The sequence below is a fragment of the Ursus maritimus genome, unplaced genomic scaffold (assembly GCF_017311325.1).
Source record: "Ursus maritimus isolate PB19 unplaced genomic scaffold, ASM1731132v1 scaffold_33, whole genome shotgun sequence".
Lineage (NCBI taxonomy): Eukaryota > Metazoa > Chordata > Mammalia > Carnivora > Ursidae > Ursus > Ursus maritimus.
In genome coordinates, this window is record NW_024425897.1 from 3488394 (window position 1) to 3507091 (window position 18698).

At 46.2% G+C, this 18698-nt stretch overlaps 1 protein-coding gene across 1 annotated transcript in view; it reads left to right on the top strand.

Moving 5' to 3' along the window:
• The window catches only part of DGCR8 (DGCR8 microprocessor complex subunit), a 34908-nt gene that overhangs the window by 10700 nt on the left and 5510 nt on the right, over positions 1-18698 (top strand). The window contains exons 6-11 of the mRNA XM_040619597.1: positions 730-927; positions 1177-1278; positions 2026-2124; positions 3713-3795; positions 17943-18043; positions 18381-18487. Of these exons, the coding sequence (XP_040475531.1) occupies positions 730-927; positions 1177-1278; positions 2026-2124; positions 3713-3795; positions 17943-18043; positions 18381-18487 (690 nt within the window). The remainder of the gene's footprint in view (positions 1-729; positions 928-1176; positions 1279-2025; positions 2125-3712; positions 3796-17942; positions 18044-18380; positions 18488-18698) is intronic.

Below are 18698 nucleotides of genomic sequence, written 5' to 3' on the forward strand. Positions count from 1 at the left end.
CAGGCGGCCCCTGGGAACTTCACAGAGTAGGGGTGGGTGGTGAGCGGTGGGACTGGGCCAGGGGCTGTGTGGGGAGAGGCATGACAGGTGCCAGGGCCCCAGCTGCCTGGGTGTGTTGCTGAGTGTGCAGCCAGCCAGAGTGGCTGGAGGGGAGAGTGCAAGGTGCACAGTGCTTCGGCTGCTGTGGTACTTGTTTTGATACAGGGAGAAAAGTCTTGAAGACCATCTGGGTTTTTGGGTTTTATTTAAAGCTTTTTCTTTTTCTTCTTGTTCTTGTTCCAAACAGACTAAAAGAGTGTCTCAGAAATTTGTCCATACGGGACCTTCCTGAGTAATTTGAGTGACAGGACCTAATTCAGGGGCGCCTGGGTGGCTCAGTCAGTTAAGTGTCTGCCTTAGGCTCAGGTCATGATTCCATGGTGCTGGGATCAAGCCCCATGTCAGGCTCCCTGTTCAGTGGGGAACCCACTTCTCCCTCTTTCTGCCCCTCTCCCCTATTTGTGCTTTCTCGCTCACTCTCTCAAGTAGATAAATAAAATCTTTAAAAAAAAGAAAGAAAGAAAGGATCTGATTCTTTGCTTTCTTTACCCTCAAAAGGAAAAGGGAAAGGGGAATGGCATGGCAGGACCTGTTTGGTGGGCTGTCCATCACCATCCTACTCACTGGACAGAGGAAACATGACTCTTAGATTGGAAGTTAGCAGTTTTGTTCTCTGATAAATCCACACAGATCTTGAGGAATTTCGGAACTACCTGGAAAAGCGTTTTGACTTTGAGCAAGTCACTGTGAAGAAATTCAGGACTTGGGCCGAGCGGCGGCAATTTAACCGAGAAATGAAACGGAAACAGGCTGAGTCCGAGAGGCCCATTCTGCCGGCCAATCAGAAACTTATCACTCTGTCTGTGCAGGATGCACCCACAAAGAAAGGTGAGTTGGGGCGTGTATGGCCGATTGGTTAGCCTGTTGTTTTTCACTTGATGGTCTTAGAACATATGCTTTGTGTGTGAGTTGCATTTACTTCAGAGCTTATGTTTACCCTGTGAATGCCGAGGTGCACTACGTTCACGGTGGTGAGCCCCTAATTCCGTGAGTCGCTAACTTGGATGGTGCCCGGTCCCGAGTGCTAGCTTGCAGCAGGTCCTCACGCTGTTGCTGAGATAGGCCTTCTTGTCACAGAGTTTGTCATTAACCCCAACGGGAAGTCCGAGGTCTGCATCCTGCACGAGTACATGCAGCGCGTCCTCAAGGTCCGCCCTGTTTATAATTTCTTTGAATGTGGTAAGTTTGACCTTCCTCATCTCAGCCCTGAAGAATCCTACACCTCGTCGGGTCGTGGTGGGGGAGGTGGGAACTGACCATTAACCTCACTCCGCTGGGATAGAAGTGAAAGGGCAGGGAGAAGTGCGCTGCAGGTGGGCGGGTCGTTTTCACAGCCATGTGCCCCATCTGAGGGCAAATGCCCCTACCTCCCCCTTTCTTTATCCATACTCTTCCCCACCCCCACCTTCCTCTCATCCCTTGCTCTGAAGAAGGCCCCCCCTGCCTGGGGGCGGGTGGACGAAGGGGCCTCAGGCCTGCACTTCCCACCAGCTGTCTCCTGTGGCCATCCGCATCACATCTTTGTGAAAACCAGTTTGTCTTCCCCGTGGAACCCTGAACCCAGGAGTCACTCATTGTTTTCATGTCGTTTCTTTGGCTTCCTGCATCTGTTTATCTCTGCTCTTCACAGTCTTCTGTCCATCTTTCACAGACATTGATCCCTGTCCCTGGTGGCTTGGCCTCTGGCCTCCTGTCCCCTTCCAGCTTACTAACCTGTGGTCCCGTTTCCCAGTTTTCCTGGCATGCTGTCTGCCTGCTGACCAATCCTTGGCCCTATCTCCATGCTTCAGGGAGCCCCTGTCTCTGCCTTTCAGCAGTAGCCCAGACCCTGCCTTATCTCTTGGTGCTAGCAGATTGTATGTGTGCATGTGTGCACACCTTTAATGTCTTGGCAAGTATTTTTAAAACTGTAATTTTAATTTTAAGAGAACCCAAGTGAGCCTTTTGGTGCCTCGGTGACCATTGATGGTGTGACCTATGGATCTGGAACTGCAAGCAGCAAAAAACTTGCGAAGAATAAAGCTGGTAATGTGCCTACTTGGGTGCCAGAGACCAATGCTGTCCACGGTGTCTGCCCCTCCCCTTGGCTAGGGAGGGCTGGGGGTGGGGCAAATCTATTTGTTTTATGTAATCCTCTAAGTTGGTTTCTTAAAAGTATGTGCTCATTGGAAAAGACTCAAATAGAGAAAGTAAAATGTGAGAAATAAACCTAAAAACCTCAAACCTTCTCTGCTCTGTGGCAGCTGGGCCAGAATCTCCTGCCCTTGTCCCCACTGCTCACAGAGCTAACTGGGCCGTGGTGAGCACACGTTCTAGGGTGGGTTTGTGTGTAAACCGAGCAAAATGTGGGCATGCTAGGAGATGACAAACAGGTGGCTTTTCACACTGTTGGCATTCTCTTTGAGTGGTTTCTGGATTTGGGACTGCCACTCACTGAACGTAGCCTGTCGGATCCCTGGGAAGGCCTATGTTTTCCAGTTAAAAGGGAAGCCATTCTGCCTCACCATCAGGGTTACTTGGCCTCTTCTTGGAAGTGGAGCACATTTTAGGGTGGGTGTTGGGGGTGCACCCCAGGCCCTGGTGCCCACAGTTTGATTCTTACGGTTTCTACCTCTGCTATAGTGGCTTCCAAAGCAGCTTTGCCCTGTATAAGCTTCAAGTATGTCCGTTTTATCACATTCTTACCAGGTCTCGGGGGGGGTGAAAGTGCTTTTGTTCATGTGACGCAGAGTTTACCTTGGAGTTGCTTTCTTTTGTGGCGTGCGCTGAGGATGATTGGGAGGATAGGTTACTTTCTGTCCTTATGTGAGGCTGTGTTGGGCTCACGCACTCCATCCCTTCTCCAGGAAGGCCTGCTGTCCATTTTAGAGAGATTGTGCCATAAGCCTTTTACAGCTTAACAAACTGGTGCTAACAAGGTCATGAGGCAAATAGCTCACAGAGGAGGGCCCACTGTGGGAGTGGAAACGTCCTGGCAGTAGGGCTCTGTTCTCCCCATGTGCGAGGATCCACTTACTGTGCCCAGACCCCCCAGCACCTATGACTATAGGGTCAGATTATTACCCCTCCCCATTCCCCACACCCCCCCATGTCCCCACCCCAGTGGTGAGTGGCAGCCCTCCTCACTCAGAAATCTGTGCTCAGCATTGAGCCATCCCTCTGCTCCGTCCTGCAGACGCTTTCTCAAGAGTATCCATCCTGTCTTGCTGCTTCCCCCACACACACTCACAGTAGCCTGCTCAGTCCTCAGGCCTCAGTGCTTGGCCTGGGTCCCACTGAGCATTTGCCTGCACGCCACCATGGTGATTTGTCTGAAGCAGATCTCTCCCGCCTTGCCTGCTACCAGTACCTCAGGGCAAGAGTACATACAGCTTGGTGTGGCTTTATGAGGCTGCCCGCAGCCTAACACTTGCCCCACTGTGTCCTTTGCTCAGGATGTGCTCCTCCATCCTCTACTCTCCCTGCCTCTGAAGTGCTGCTGTTCCCCAGGGCCCTTGCTTCCCCCTGAGCCATGGGAACCCTGGCCCTGCACCAGAGCCAGCATGCATCATGCTCTGGAGTCAGGAAGCAAGCTGGGCCTAAGCCCTCACCCTTGGGGTTTTTCTTTTCATAGCCCGAGCTACACTGGAGATCCTTATCCCTGACTTTGTCAAACAGACCTCTGAGGAGAAGCCCAAAGACAGTGAAGAGCTTGAGGTGAGTGTCCTTAATCCTGCTGTGTCTAGAGCTGTGGCTTCAATCCAGTGTCTGTGCCACCCCCACCCTACCTCCCAGGTTAGTGCAGGTTATGGATTTAATCATCCAAGCTCCAGGTGATTTTGTTTGTTCATATTTCATAAAAGGGGAAACTTTGTCTTTGTGCAAGCAAGGGGGGGAAATGTCATTTTTTTCAGAGATTTTTGTCCTCTGTGTCTTGCAATGGGTGGTAAAGAATGTGCACAGTAAGTGTATTTGGAAGGAAGTCAGCTCTCCCCTGACTGTAGATCCATGGTGGGAATCTGTCTTTGAGACAGAGTCTGTAAGTTAGGTTGTTCTTTGTAATAAGAACTGTTTAAAACTACTTGTAAACCTTTTTGGGTAAATATGATTCTGTGATTATTTGTAGTGGGGGGCTTTTCAAACTCTGAAGAAGGCATTCTTTTTTATAACGACTTTATTGATCTGTGTATATATGTATATATATATCTATACATATCATAAATTTTGCTACTTTAAACCATGCTATCGAGTGGATTTTCGTATATTCAGAGTTGTGCAATCATCACAGTGGTCTAATCTTAGAATATTTTCATCTGTCTAAAAGGAAGCCCTGTACCCATTAGCAGTCATTTCTAATTCTCCCTGTCCCCCAGCCCCTCAACTCCTGGCAACCACTAATCTCCTTTTCTGTTTTGATGGATTTGCCAGCTCTGGACACTCGCTATCAGTGGAATCATATGACATGTAGCTTTATTGGCTGGCTTTTTAAACCATGCTGTGTGAGCTGTGGGTTTTATCCTATTGAGGACGTTTCCTTCTGTTTTACTGAGAGTTTTTTTCAGGAATGGATGTTAAATTTTGTCAAATGTTCCTGCTTCTATTGAGATGATTGTGTGGTTTTTATCTTTTACTTTACTCATATGGTGGTATATTGCATGGGTGTTTGAATATTAAACCAACCTTGGATTTCTGGGACAAATCCCACTTGGTTGCAGTGTACATAAGTTTTATGTGTTGCTGGATTTAGCATGCTGGTATTTTGTTAAGGACTTCTGCAGCTATATTTATAAGGGACACTCGTCTGTAGTTTTCTTGTGATGTGTGGTGTTGGTGTTGGGGGAATACTGTCTTTACAGAATGAGGTGGAAAGTGTTCCTTTCTCTTCTTTTGTGTAGAATAGTTTGTGAAAGGTTGGTATTAATTTTTAAACATTTGGTAGAATTCAGTGAAAATATCTGAGTCTAGACTTGACTTTGGGGTTATTTAATAACTGATTCAGTCTTTTCATGTACTTCTCTTCAGATTTCCTGCCTCCTTTTTGACCTGGTTTGGGGACTTTGTCTTTATAGGAGTTTTTCCATTTGATCTATGCTATCTCTTTCATTGACATACATTCTTTCCTAGTGTTCCCTCATGACCCGCTTTATTTTGGTAAGTTTGTGCTGCTCCTGCGTTCATTCCTGATTTTAGTAGTTTAGACTTCTCTTTTTTTTTCCTCTTGGTCAGTCTAAAGTTTGTCACTGTCATTGATCTTTCAGAGATCCAGCTTCTGGTTTTGTTTGTTTTTTCCAATTGGCTTTTTTATTTTCTGTTTTATTTGTTTCTGTACTAGCCTTTATTTGCTGTCTTTGGCCAGCCTTGGTTTAGTTTGTTCTTTTCTAGTGTCTTCAGGTTAGGGTACTGATTTGAGGTGTTCTTTTTAAATACTGGAATATATGGCTATAAATTTTTTTCTGTGTACTACTTTAACTGCAGCCCATAAGCTTTAGTGTGTTGTGTTTCTGTTTTCGTTTATCTCAAAGTATTTTTCTCATTTCCCTTGTGATTTTTTTTCCTTGAACAATTGGTCGTTTTAGGAATGCTTAATTTTCATGTATTTGTGAATTTCCTAAATTTCCTTTAGTTGTTGATCTTTAATTCCAGTGTGGCTCAGAAACATAGTTTGTATGATTTCAGTCAGTCCTTTTAAGTTCACTGAGGCTTATTTTAGGACCTAACGTACGATCTGCCCTGGAGAATGTTACCTGTGTGCATGAGGCGAGTGCACTTCCTACTGTTACTGGGTGAAGCAGATGTCGGTTAGGTCCAGTTGGTGTATAGTGTTTTTCTGTATCTTCGTTGGTCTTCTGCCTTGTTCTGTGTTTTTGTTTTTAAGAGAGAGAGAGAGGGGAGAGAGGGCGTGCACATGCCCATGGTTGGGGGAGGGGGAGAGGAAGGAGAGGGAGCGGGGAGAGAGAATCTGAGGCAAGCTCCATGCCCAGCGTGGAGTTGGAGTCCAGTGCAGGGCTCCATCTCACAACCCTGACATCACAACCTGAGCTGAAATCAGAGTTGGGTGCCTAACCGACTGAGCCACCCAGGTGCGCCCTGTCTTCTGTCTGTTGTTGAGAGTGGGTATTGGAGTCTCCAGCTGTTATTCTCGAATTATTTCTCCCTTGAATTTTGTCCATTTTTGCTTCATGTATTTTGGGGCTGTTGTTAGATACATATATTTTTGTGGTATTGTGATATAATAAGAAATGTATGTTCAGTCTTTGTTCATGGTTCCTGATGCAGAGCTTCTACAATATATTAATGTTTGTTTTTTGTTCCTAGTTCTTTAAAAAGTTGCAGGTTGATAAAGGTGAATGGAATGTCTTTTGTTTTTAACACACCCCTTTCATTCTTTTTTTTTTTTTTTAATTCTATTTAAGTAATCTCTATACCCAACATGGAGCTCAAGCTCAAGACCCCAAGATCAAGAGTTGCATGTTCCACCAGCTGAGCCAGCCAGACTCCCCTAACACATCCCTTTCAACCACACTTGAGTTTATGTTAATGAAGTGACTTTTGGACCATCCCTTTGAATGGGAGCTGTTTGCCTGTGGAATCTACCGTATAAGTATAATTAGAGCCGTTAGAACTTTCAGAGCGCCACTGCCCCACCGTGTGTGTGTGTGTGTGTGTGTGTGTGTGTGTGTGTAATGGAGGTTGAGCTAATTGCGAATGGCCAGTGATGTAATCAGTTGTGCCTGTTGTACTAAAGCCTTCATTAAAAAAAAAAACAAAACTGAAAGGGTTCAGAGAGCTTCTGGGTTGGTGAGCACATTGAGGTGCTAAAAAAGATGGCATGCTCAGAGAAGGCATGGAAGCTCTATACCCCTTCCTTTGTACTTTGCCCTATTTATCTTTTCCATCTGGTTGTTCCTGAGTTATATCGTTTTGTAGTAAATCAGTGCTCTAGTAGTAAACTGTTGTCCTGAGCTCTGTGAGCTGTTCTGGGAAATTATTGAAGCTGAGGAAGGGTTGGGAACCGGCACTGTACAACTGCACAGTCAGAAGCATAGGTGACAGCCTAGACTTGAGGTTAGCGTCAGGTGGTGGCAACAGTCTTGTGGGACTGAGCCCTTAACCTGTGGAGTCTGCTCCAACTCCTGGCAGTTAGCGTTAGAACTGCTTGGTGTGGAAACCCACTCATTTAGTGTCACAGGTGTTGAAACTAGAAGTCAGTTCTGTTTAATGTTTATAATAGTTAGGTCATCTTGAGGGAAGGGCCCTTTGTCATTATTAAATATCCTTTATTTCTAGTAACAGTTTGTGTCTTAGAGTCAGTTTTGTCTGATACAGTCACTCCTACTATCGTAGTTACTCTTTGCGTGATACATGTTTCCCTCTTTTTACTTTTAGCCTATTTGTGACTTTGAATCTAAATCATGTGTCTTATAGACAGCATATAATTGGGTTTTGTTTTTATCCTTCTGTCAATCTCTGCCTGTTGATCAGAGGGCTTAGGCAATTTTTTGGGAAGGTTTCATTTTATTTTATTTTTAAAAAATTTATTTGAGAGAGAGTGTGAATGAGAGTGTGGGGAGGGGCAGAGGGAGAGAATCCCCATGCAGACTTCCCACTGAGTATGAAGCTGCCCTGCTCGATCCCACCACCTCTGAGACGATGACTTGAGCCAGAATGAAGAGTCGGATGTTCAACTGACTGAGCCACCCAGGATCCCCTAAAGATTTTATTTTTAAGTGATCTCTGCACCCAACGTGGGGCTCAAACTCACAATCTTGAGATCAAGAGTCTCATGGTCCACTGACTGAGCCAGCCAGTCACCCCTTTTAATTTTAGTTTATAGACTTTTTTTGTTTTTCTTTTCAGCAGGGGTGGGGTGCTTAATCCATTGAAATGTAATTACTGATAAGGTAGAATTGATACATGCCATTAACTGTTTGCTTTCTGTTTTATGTCTTTTTGTTGCTCATTTCCTTCATTACTGCTTTCTTTGCCTTAAATACTTTAGCCATTTTCTCAGTGGTTGTCCTAGGGAATTCCAGTCACATCTAAACTGAAAACGATCTAGTTTGGACTACTGCCAGCTTACTTGAGTCTTATACAAAACTTTGCTCCTGTATAGCTCTGTTTACCCTCACTTTTATGCTTTTACTGTCACAAATGACATCTCTGTATGTTGTGTGTCCATAAATGTGGATTTATAATTATTGCTTTATGTAGTTGTCTTTTAATTGAGGTAGGGAAAAAAGTTAGAAACAATATGCATTTGTATTGTCTTTTATTTACTGTAGTTACCTTTACCTTCTGTAGTGGCCTCAGTTTGTTAACAGTCTGTAGTGTTCCTTTTATTTCAGCCGGAAGGCTCTTAGTATTTCTTGGAGAGCAGTTCTGCTAGCAGTGGATTCGCTCGGGTTTTGTTGGTCTGAGAATGTCTTAATGATTCCCTTTTTGAAGCATAGTTTTGTTGGATATAGAATTTTTGGTTGACATTCTTTTTCTTTGTAGTGGGAATATGTCATCCTACTGCCTTCCGGCCTCTACAAGGAAAGAGAAGTCAGCTGTTCATCTTATTCGACAGTCACATTATTGATGAGTTGTTTCTCTTAACTGTTCTCAAGGTTTTCTCTTTGGCCTTTGACAGAAATGTCTAGGTATAGATTTCTTTAGTTTGTTCTTTTTGGAATTTGTCGAACTTCTTGAATATGTAATGTTTTTCATCCTTGAGAAGTTTCAGCCTTTATTTCCTCTTTTTGCCCTTTTATTTTTCCTCTCTTTCTGGGACTCCCATTATATGTAAGCCACACTCCCACGGTATCCCACAGGTCTCATAGACACACAGACCTCATAGGCACTGGCCTTTTTTTGTTTTTTGTTTTTTTAAATTTTCCTCAGACTATATATTTTTTATTTGCCTATTTTTTTTTCAAGTAGGCTCCATGCTAGGCAGTGTGGGGCTCGAACTCATGACCCTGAGATCAAGAGTCAGAAGATTGAGCCACCCAGGCACACCTTCGATTTGCTTAAGGTTGCTAATCTTTCTTCTGACTGTTCGAATATACTTTTGAACCCCTCTAGTGAATTTTTTATAATTTCTATGTCTTTATTGATATTCTGTTTGGTGAGATACTGTTCTTGTGCTTCCCTTTAACTCTTTAGACATGGTGTTTTGTTTGTTTGTTTAGTTTTTTATAGTTGATTTAAAGCCTATAGTAAGACCAGTTTCTTCAGGGATGGTTTGTATTGACTGCTTTTCCCCATCTTGTAGGGCATATACAGTTGTGTTTCATTTCATATCTCATAATTTTGTTTCTTGAAATCTGGATGTTTTAAATAATGCGGCAAATATGGATATCAGATTACCCCCTCTTCCCAAGTTTTGTTGTTTTTGCTGTTTTTTTTGCTATTTAGTGATTTTGTTAGTTTGCTAGGACTGGCATAACAGCGTATCACAACCTGTTGATTTAAACAACAGAAATTTTTTGCCTCATGATTCTAGAGGCTAGACATCTAAAATCTAAGTGTTAGGGCAGGGTGGGTTGGTTCCTTCTGGGGGCTGGGAGGGAAGGATCTCTTTCAGGCCTCTTTCCTTCATTTGGAGATAGCTGTTGGAGATAACTGATAACAGGCTTTCTCCCTTGTATGTGTGTTTGTTTCCAGATCTCTTTATAATGACAGTAGTCATGTTGGATTAGGGCCCATGCTAATGACCTCATTTTAACTTGATTACCTCCGTAAGGACCCTGTCTGCAAAAAAGGTCACATAATGGCATACTGGGAGGAGATAGGATTTCAGTATATGAATTTGCGGGGGGACATATTTCAACCCATAACAGCGACTTTCCTAGACTATTCTGTGAAATCCAGATCAGAGATTTCTTTATCTAGACCAGTAAGTTTCCTAGCCTTTGCCAGGGGGCTGTTTATACGTGTTGGAGTCACCTTTAGTGCTTTAGTAGTTGACAACTGTGTCTTAGCCTTTACTTCCAACTTGCACAGAGCTTCCGAGTCAATTGGGTGAGAGGTTTGGGCCTCCTTGGGTCTTTCCTGGGTGTGCACATGGCCACCTAGATCCCTAGACAAGTCGGAGCTTTTTAAAGTCCCCTATGAGCATCTGTCTCATTCTCTTGATTCCTTTTTATGTATTCTGACCTGCCTCTTGCTTGCCAGCTGGTATCCCAGCCTCAGGCAATTGCAGTATGAAACAGTTACCACTGATTATTTTTGACAGATTTCGTGGGGAATTCGGCTGTTTTCACTGAGTGAGCTCTTGAGTTGGGTCATGCAAAGGAAAGTTTTAAAATAGGGCTTTTCTATAGAGCTGCCACTGGGCCAGATAGCAGTGGTTCTCTGGGGTTGGGGTGTTGGGGAACCATCCGGCCTTCTTTAATGGCTCTGGGGTTGCTGGTTCTTAGGCTACTAGAGAGCTGGGAAGAGGAGACAGGAATGGGCCAAGTTAAAATGCTACAAAACTCATTGTCTTACCAAGATTCAGCCATTTTTCTTGAATAAACACTCCTCAGATTATTGTCTTTGTTTAATTTCCAGAATTCTGAAAAAGTTGGTTCTGACAGTTCTTGTTGATTCTATAGAGGAGCAAGTCTCGGAGGTCCTTTATTCTGCCACTCTACAAGTGCTTCAGGATGAATTTAAAATTTTTTCCGATCTTTTTAGACTGATACTATTACAAAATATGGTAAAGTGTCCTTGGCAGTGTTAATGTACACTCAAGTGTCTGTATTCTTTGCTTTATTGTCATAGATGGGCCACAGATAGGTCGCAAAGCCTAATCAGCAGACAACATTTCAAAAGGACTAGCTCCTCCAGGAAGAATCACGTTTTCAGCTTTATTTGTGAATAACCCAACTGTGGAACAGTGGTATTCAGGGACACTTCCAAGGTGTGTTGGAGAACCTGGTCCCTAGACCCCTCCCCATAGCCCTCCAAGGCCCTTAGGATTGGTTGTTGCAGTTGATGATGTGTGGGCTGTATAGGTTGCACTGCACTGTCCTCTGATACAGGGTAGCAGAAACCGGAAGGGTAACTGCGGTTCTGGTGCTGGGAGTTGGCCTGGCCTAGGCAGGCAGGGGATGTGTGGCTCCAGCAGCCTTTTTGGAGGATGGAACTTTGCTTTGTCATAGCAGTTTATCTGAGCAGGCTCTGCTGTTGACCCCTGGTGGGGAGCAGGGCGGGAAGGGGGCGTGCGGCGGTGGACAGGGAAGGGGAGACGGGCCGGGGTGTCTCACCTGTCCCAGCTTGCAGGACCCAGACTCCCTTGCCTGTGGCTATTATTGTGATAAAGTTTAAAGTAACTCGGTAAATTACAGTTGACTTGAGAAATTTTTGACATGTTGAGATAATGGAGAATTTTCCAGGGTTAGTAGAATGAGGGTTAGGAATGCCTGATTTCAACATAACATCCAAGACAGTCTCTATTTAGTGTTGGGGCCTCTAAGATACCAGCAGCTTGCTTGGTTGGTGGTTAAATGAATAAACAGCTCAGCCCAGTTTTTAATCTGAAAGTCTGTGTTCTTGCTCTGGCTTTGGTTCACTTTCATGTTTGGCACCATTGTAGTTCCCTAAGCAGGGACCACCCAGTTTCGGTCTGGCCGGCACAGGGACCCAGGGTGTGTTCCATGGCTCCTTCAGCCTTGCAGGATATGTGTGTTGCACAGTGGTGTGTCACTCCAGTGCCCTGCTCTGTCCTAGCTGCCCTTTACAGTCTTACCACCTGCATTGTGGCCTCCTCTTATGTGGCCATGCAGTGGGATGTGCACCTGGAGGGCTGCAAGCTCTCCCTAGACTATACCATCAGCCCTGCCACTGCCCTACACTTGGTGATCAGAGGACACTTGGTGATTAGAGGCTGGTGGTTACCTCTTCTCTGGAGGCTCATGGTTTTGATGATGACCAGCTGGCAGTCTTTGTGCTCTGTTCTTTCGTCCTCCATCTTTCCTCCTGTCCTCAGTCTGCAAGGTCATTGTGGCTGCAGCCTCTTCCTTGGAGCCTTTCCCATCAGTGCCTCTAGGGAGGCATTTGCATTTGCCTGAGGCATCTGCCGGGACAGATGCTGTGGGTTTCTGGAATTTGTACCTCAGGTTGTGCTGAACAGTAGTAAGATTCAGGTTCTGGCCATGTACTCTGGGGCTCTTCTGAAAAGTGTGGGATCTTTCCAGAAATGACATCAGAAAGCCTGAAAAAGAGGTTTCCCCAGGTGGAGGAGGCCACATAGGCAGCTTGGAAATCCCAGGTAAAAGTTCCCTTGTACACACAACGGGCTTTTCCATGTCAGTTCTCCAATTCGCTGACACCAGCAAGGTGTCTACAACTCTGCTCAGTTCTTACACTGTCTACATGGAGTTGGCTCAGTCCTAAAAGACTGCCCACACTTCACACTCCAGCCACAAATGGGGTGCCCACGCCACCCATATTGCCCAACTACAGATTCAGGGGTTCCCATGACTTCCCTCAGGTTCATTACTTTGCTTGAATTAGAATTTTTTTAGAATCTGCTCTCAGAACTCAGGGAAATACCACCTTATGCTTACTCGTTTATTATAAAGGATACAAATGGACAGCCAGATCAATAGGTCCTTAATTGTGTTTGGTCTTTCTGGTGACCAGCCCCATCATGAAACTCCCCTCATGAAACTATCTAGGGTCCCCCACCTGCCCCCGCCCCTAGTTTCCTCACTAGCATAAACTCAGGTGAGGTCTAGAGGGGCTCGTTTGAATAACAAAAGATACACTATCACTCAGGAAATTCTAAGGGTTTTAGGAGCTCCATACCAGGAACTGGATACAGGGACCAAATATGTGTCCCATGGCTAAAAATGTCCTCATCCTCTGGAGAGATTTTTTCACACTTAGAATTTAATTGTATACGTGTGCACACATACACATTATATTTTTCCCGTTTTAAAATTTGTCGGAGAAGAAAGTAGCTTCTCTGTCAGGTGGGATGTGTTAGAGCAGCTCAATCCTGACTGATAGGAATTGCTATGTTGCTCCTAAAAAATCCTGACAGTGTTTCTGTCACATCCTTGTGAGTAGCTCGGTAGGTGGTAGCCCCTCTTTCCCCCGGTGCCCCTGTGGAGGTGTGGCGCTGGAGCTCAGGCCGTGGGGGCAGTATTCCCTTCTTGTGTGGACTCGGGGGGGTGGGGGGGAATGGCGGGATGCCAAGGTAGGTTGGGTGGGCCCTGGTTCTTTGGGGGCTCTCACTGTGCCTTGCTATCCTTGAGGTACATTGGCACAAAGTCCACACACAATGGTGGCATGGGTACAGAACAGCCAGAGTTTGAGAGCTGCCATGGAAGCAGAGGCTCAGGGCAGCGCTTGTTTGGTGTTGATGAAAAAGGCAAAAACGAAAGACCAGAACCATGCCCATTCACGAGACCTGGGGTGATTTCTTCTCAGTATATTACTGCTTTGTAGATAGCTGTGGGTTGTGGTTGGGCCATGGTTGTTCTAGAATTTAGGTATTATTGACCCGTTGTTTTTGCCTTTTTGGTTTTTTTTTTCCCCCTCCAATTTACTTTTTATTATATAGAGAGAGTTAAACGCACTTTTTGGTATACTTTTGTGAGTTTAGAACCACGCGTATAGTTTTATAATAATGTAACCAAAGCACGGTCAACACAGAACGTTTTCAAATCTTCTTCCCCTCCCAGTTCTCTCTCTCTCTCTCTTTTTTTTAAAGATTTTATTTATTTATTTGACAGAGACAGCCAGCGAGAGAGGGAACACAAGCAGGGGGAGTGGGAGAGGAAGAAGCAGGCTCCCAGTGGAGGAGCCCGATGTGGGGCTCGATCCCAGAACGCTGCGATCACGCCCTGAGTCAAAGGCAGATGCTTAACGACTGTGCCACCCAGGCGCCCCATCCCCCTCCCAGGTCTCTTGAACTGCCCTTTTGTAGTCAGAATTCTCTGTTTTCACCCTGGTAGGCACTGAGCTGTCTCCCTAGGTTAGCCAGTTCCCGAATGTCTTATCACTGGAGTCACAGGGTAGGTAGCTTGAGAACCAGGCTCCAACTCAGTGATGCATGTGATTCATCTCTGTTGGTGCCTGTGTCGAAGGTTGGGTCATCTTTGCTGCTGAGCGTGCCCACTGCAGGGCAGTGCTGGGTGTGTTCTTCCTTCTTGCTTGAGGGGTGTTAAGTACGTTTCCAGTTTGGGGTGGGTGATTAGCCCTTGGTTGCCATGAGGCTGTCCAGGTTTCGATGTGAGCATAGATAAATAAGCACCCAAGATGGCCTTGCTGGGCCATACGGTAGGTGTATGTTAACTGGATCTCTTTCCGTGTCCGTGGGGAGCAGCATGTATGTGTGGGTCTGTCTCTGCATTTGGTTCTGTCTCTTTGGTCTGTGTGTCTATCTCTTCACGAATGCCACACCTTCTTGATGACATGAATTCTTTTTTATTTTTATTTTTTAATATTTATTTGAGAGAGAGAACGAGCTGGGGGGGGGCAGAAGGAGAGTGAGAAAGAATCCCAAGCAGATTCCGCACTGAGTACGGAGCCCAACGCAGGGCTCGATCTCACGACCCTGAGATCCCGACCTGAGCTGAGACCAGGAGTCGGATGCTTAACCAACTGAGCCACCCAGGGGCTCCAATGACATGAATTCTTGAAATCATAGTGTGAACCCTCCAACTTTGTTCTTTTTCATAGCACTTCCATACCATGCTGCTTTGCCCTTCCATATAGAAACAGTATGTCAGTATGGAAAGTTAGATTCTGATTGGAATTGTGTTAAATTTGGGGGAAATGTACTTCCTAACAGTACTGAGTCTTTTGGCTCAGAAGCCCAGCGTGTCTCCCCATTTATTGAGGTCTTCTTTCATGTTTTTTATTGTTGCTTGGTCATCTCCAGTGTGCAGATCCTGCACTCATTTTCTTTGATTGATTGATTGATTGATTTATGTTAAAGATTTTATTTATTTATTTGACAGAGAGGGAGATAGCCAGCGAGAGAGGGAACACAAGCAGGGAAGTGGGAGAGGAAGAAGCAGGCTCCCAGCAGAAGAGCCCGACGTGGGGCTCGATCCCAGAACTCCGGGATCACACCCTGAGCCGAAGGCAGACGCTTAACGACTGAACCACCCAGGCGCCCCCATTTTCTTAGATTTAAACATAAGTATTTCATATGAGTTTTGGAGCTGTTGTGAGTAGCACTTTAGTTTCAGTCCTGACTGTGGATTGCTAGTGTAGACAAATGGAATTTACTGTCTGTATGTTGACTGTGTTTCTTGCAGCTTTGCGAACTGTGTTATTAGTTCCAGTAGTTTTTCTGTAGATTTCTTTGGAATTCCTGTGTACAGACCAGGTTGATTGAAGATGGTTGGATTTCTTCCTTTCCAATTTAGATGCCTTTTCTCTCTTTTTCTTGGCTTGCTGCTCTAGCTAGAAACTCCATGACATGTTGAGTAGCAGTGGGGGGAGTGGACATCCTAGTCTTGTTCCCATCTTAGGTGGGAAGGATACAGCCTCTGACCACTGAGTGTGACGTTAACTGTCAGTTTCTTGTTGGTGCCTTCCTTCTATCGGGTTGAGGAAGGGTTCTTCTATTCTTGGTTTGTGGAGTGTTTTTATCATGAAAGGGTGTTGGCAGTTTGTCAGATGCCCTTCCTTATCTGCTGATATGCTCGGCCTTTTCCTCTTTAACATGTTGATGGAGTGAATTTGGTTGATTGATTTATTTTTTAAAAACTGCCTTCCTGGGGTAAGTCCTACTTGGGCATGGCGTATATTTGTTGTAATGTGTTGCTGGTTGTGAATTGCTAATATTCTGTTTAGGATTTTTACACCTGTGTTCGTGAGGGATATCGGTTTGTAGTTTTCTCTTTGGTGTTAATAACAGGGTACTACTAACATCATAAAATGAATTGGCAGTTGTTCCTCCTCTAGAGGTTTTTGAAAGATTCTCTAGAATTGGTGTCATTTTTCCCCCCCTTAAACGTTTGGCAGTTGTCACTAGTGGAGCCATCTGCATGTGGAGGTTTCTCTGCAGGAAAGTTGTAACTACAAATTCAGCTTCTTGAATAGGGTAGTTTGGGTAGTTTGCATTTTTCAAGAAATTCATCCATTTTCTCTAAATTGTTGAATTTATGGGTGCTGGGCTGTCTGTGGTGCTCCCTCATGGTCCTTCAGTGTCTGTTGGGCACTGATTCTCCAGGCTTCTTCCAGACTGTTGTCAGTGGGTCACTTCTGCCCTTTGTGCTGCAGTTCCTGTATGCTCCTCGCAGGTTAACCATCAGCCACATGTGGCTGTGGCACTTGGTGCAGGTAACTGTGGTGTGGGCCTTTGCCAGTGGCTGTTGGATGTCTTTGGGCTTCTGAGTGTGTGTTCTCCAGCTGTGTGTGTGTGCCTCAGCTCTTTCAGGGAGGATCCTGGGGACATAGGTTGTTCATCTGCTCAGCCTGACCGCAGGTCCATAGCCCAGGGGCTGGCTGCTGGCTAGAGACTGGGTCCTCATAGGCTGAGTGAGAGAGCCAGCCACCACTGATGGTTTGGCTACCTGGCCAGCCATTGAGGATGGGGTCAGGGCTTGACGTCTTGGTGAGTAACTTTTGCTGGAAATTGATCCACGCTGATACGGACACTTGTACATGGAGGTATCTTGTGGGGACCTTTTGGAAGACGATAGCCAGATGAGAGCAGGGAGCTCTTCAGCTCACCAGAATCAGGAATCCTCTTCAGATACGGCACCTTGCTTTCCTCAGCTCAGTCACAGTGAGTCCACTGGCGGAGGGAGAGGAACCCCTGCCTCCCTGCCCAGAGCAGCAGTGTTATGTTCTTATAAGAAGAGGGAGGGAGATGGAGAGAGGGCCATGTGGAGATGGGAGTGACGCGCCACAAGCCAAGGAAAGCTTGGGGCTGTCAGAATCTGGGAAAGTCAAGGAAGGATCTCCGTGAGAGGTTTCAAAGGGACTGTGGCCTGCCGACTCCTTGCTTTTGGACTTCTGACCTCCAGAATTGTAAGAAAATAAGCCACCCACTTTGTGGTACCTTGTTATGGCAGCCCCAGAAGCCCAGCAGTCCCTCTCAGGGAGGTGGGCTATGCTGAGTGGGTAGGCCATGGCCTCCCTTCACTGGGGGTGGCTCAGCAGAGGCCCAAGCCTGATTGAGGTCAGAGCCACTTGCTGGCTGCTGCCTGCCTCTGTTGTGCAGAACTTCCCTTTTTTTCCCCTAAACGGGTTAAGTGGTTTCTCATTAACCCTTCTTAGTCGTTCTGTTCTCTGGTCATAGTGGTTGGTCTCAGAGCCAGGACAAAACGACTGTGTTTGAGGGGCGCCTGGGTGGCTCAGTCGTTAAGCGTCTGCCTTCGGCTCAGGGTGTGATCCCGGTGTTCTGGGATCGAGCCCTGCATCAGGCTCCTCCGCTGGGAGCCTGTGTCTTCCTCTCCCACTCCCCCTGCTTGTGTTCCCTCTCTTGCTGGCGCTCTCTCTCTGTCAAATAAATAAAAATAAAATCTTTAAAAAACAAAACAAAAAAAACCGACTGTGTTTGAAGCGGGAGCCAAGCCAGGCCTTTTGCAGCCTTCAGGGGGCTTGCCCTTTTTACAGCATATCACTTTCGTCTGACTGCCCTTCTCTCTTCTGTAATCTCACGATGTTCTTCACAGTTTTCTCCTAAGGTTGTCTGTCTTTAGATTTCTAATTGTCTGATCAGACTTAGATTCAGAAAACGCTCCCAGGCAGCAGCAGGCTCTACCACCTGTCGCAGCATGTTCTCTCCAACCTAGCACAGTGCTGCTCGTCCCCTCTCAGGCGGCTGGACAGTGAGATGGGGGTGTGACGTGCTCCTTGAGGGGAAGCAGCTCCGCGCGGCCAGCAAGCTTGGTCCAGCACTCAAGAGTGGCTGCTTTGTTTTGTAGTATTTTAACCACATCAGTATCGAGGACTCACGGGTCTACGAGCTGACCAGCAAGGCCGGACTGTTGTCGCCCTATCAGATCCTCCACGAGTGCCTTAAAAGGTAGGGTGGGTGCTTCCCCTCCTGAGAGGGGTCCTGGGGGCTTCTCTTCTGGTGCCCAATGTCTTTACTAGCCATTTATCCTGGCTTGAGAGGTGTTGTCAAAGGCCGGGCCATTGCAAATGTTACGTGCGTGCACAGAAGCCCTTTGTGCCTGGCGGTCAGTAAGAGCCCGTGATATCAGATCAGGTGGACTCTAAACCTCCCCTCCTTCTCAGCTGAGATGCGATTTGGGGAAAGGGTTGGTATTGTCTTCAGAGAACCTTTAAAGGGTTTTCCTGAAGTTGCCATTTCCTCCATTCTCAGCCGATGTCACCGTTGTCCTTGTTTTTTCTTAAAGAAACCATGGAATGGGTGACACATCCATCAAGTTTGAAGTGGTTCCTGGTAAAAACCAGAAGAGCGAATATGTCATGGCGTGTGGCAAACACACAGTGCGCGGCTGGTGTAAGGACTGTCTCCCCTCCTTCCCACCACCCCCTCAGTTTCCGGGGACCGTTGGGGAGGTGGCACCCTGCCATGCGGCCTCTCTGGCAACCCTGAGCCTCTGTGGCTTGATCTCTGGCCACTGCTCTGGCATCAGTCCCGAGCTCCTGCCTTGGGTCCTGACCGCCTGTGGTGTGTCCGCTGGCATCTCTCGACCACTGAAAGCCAGTCA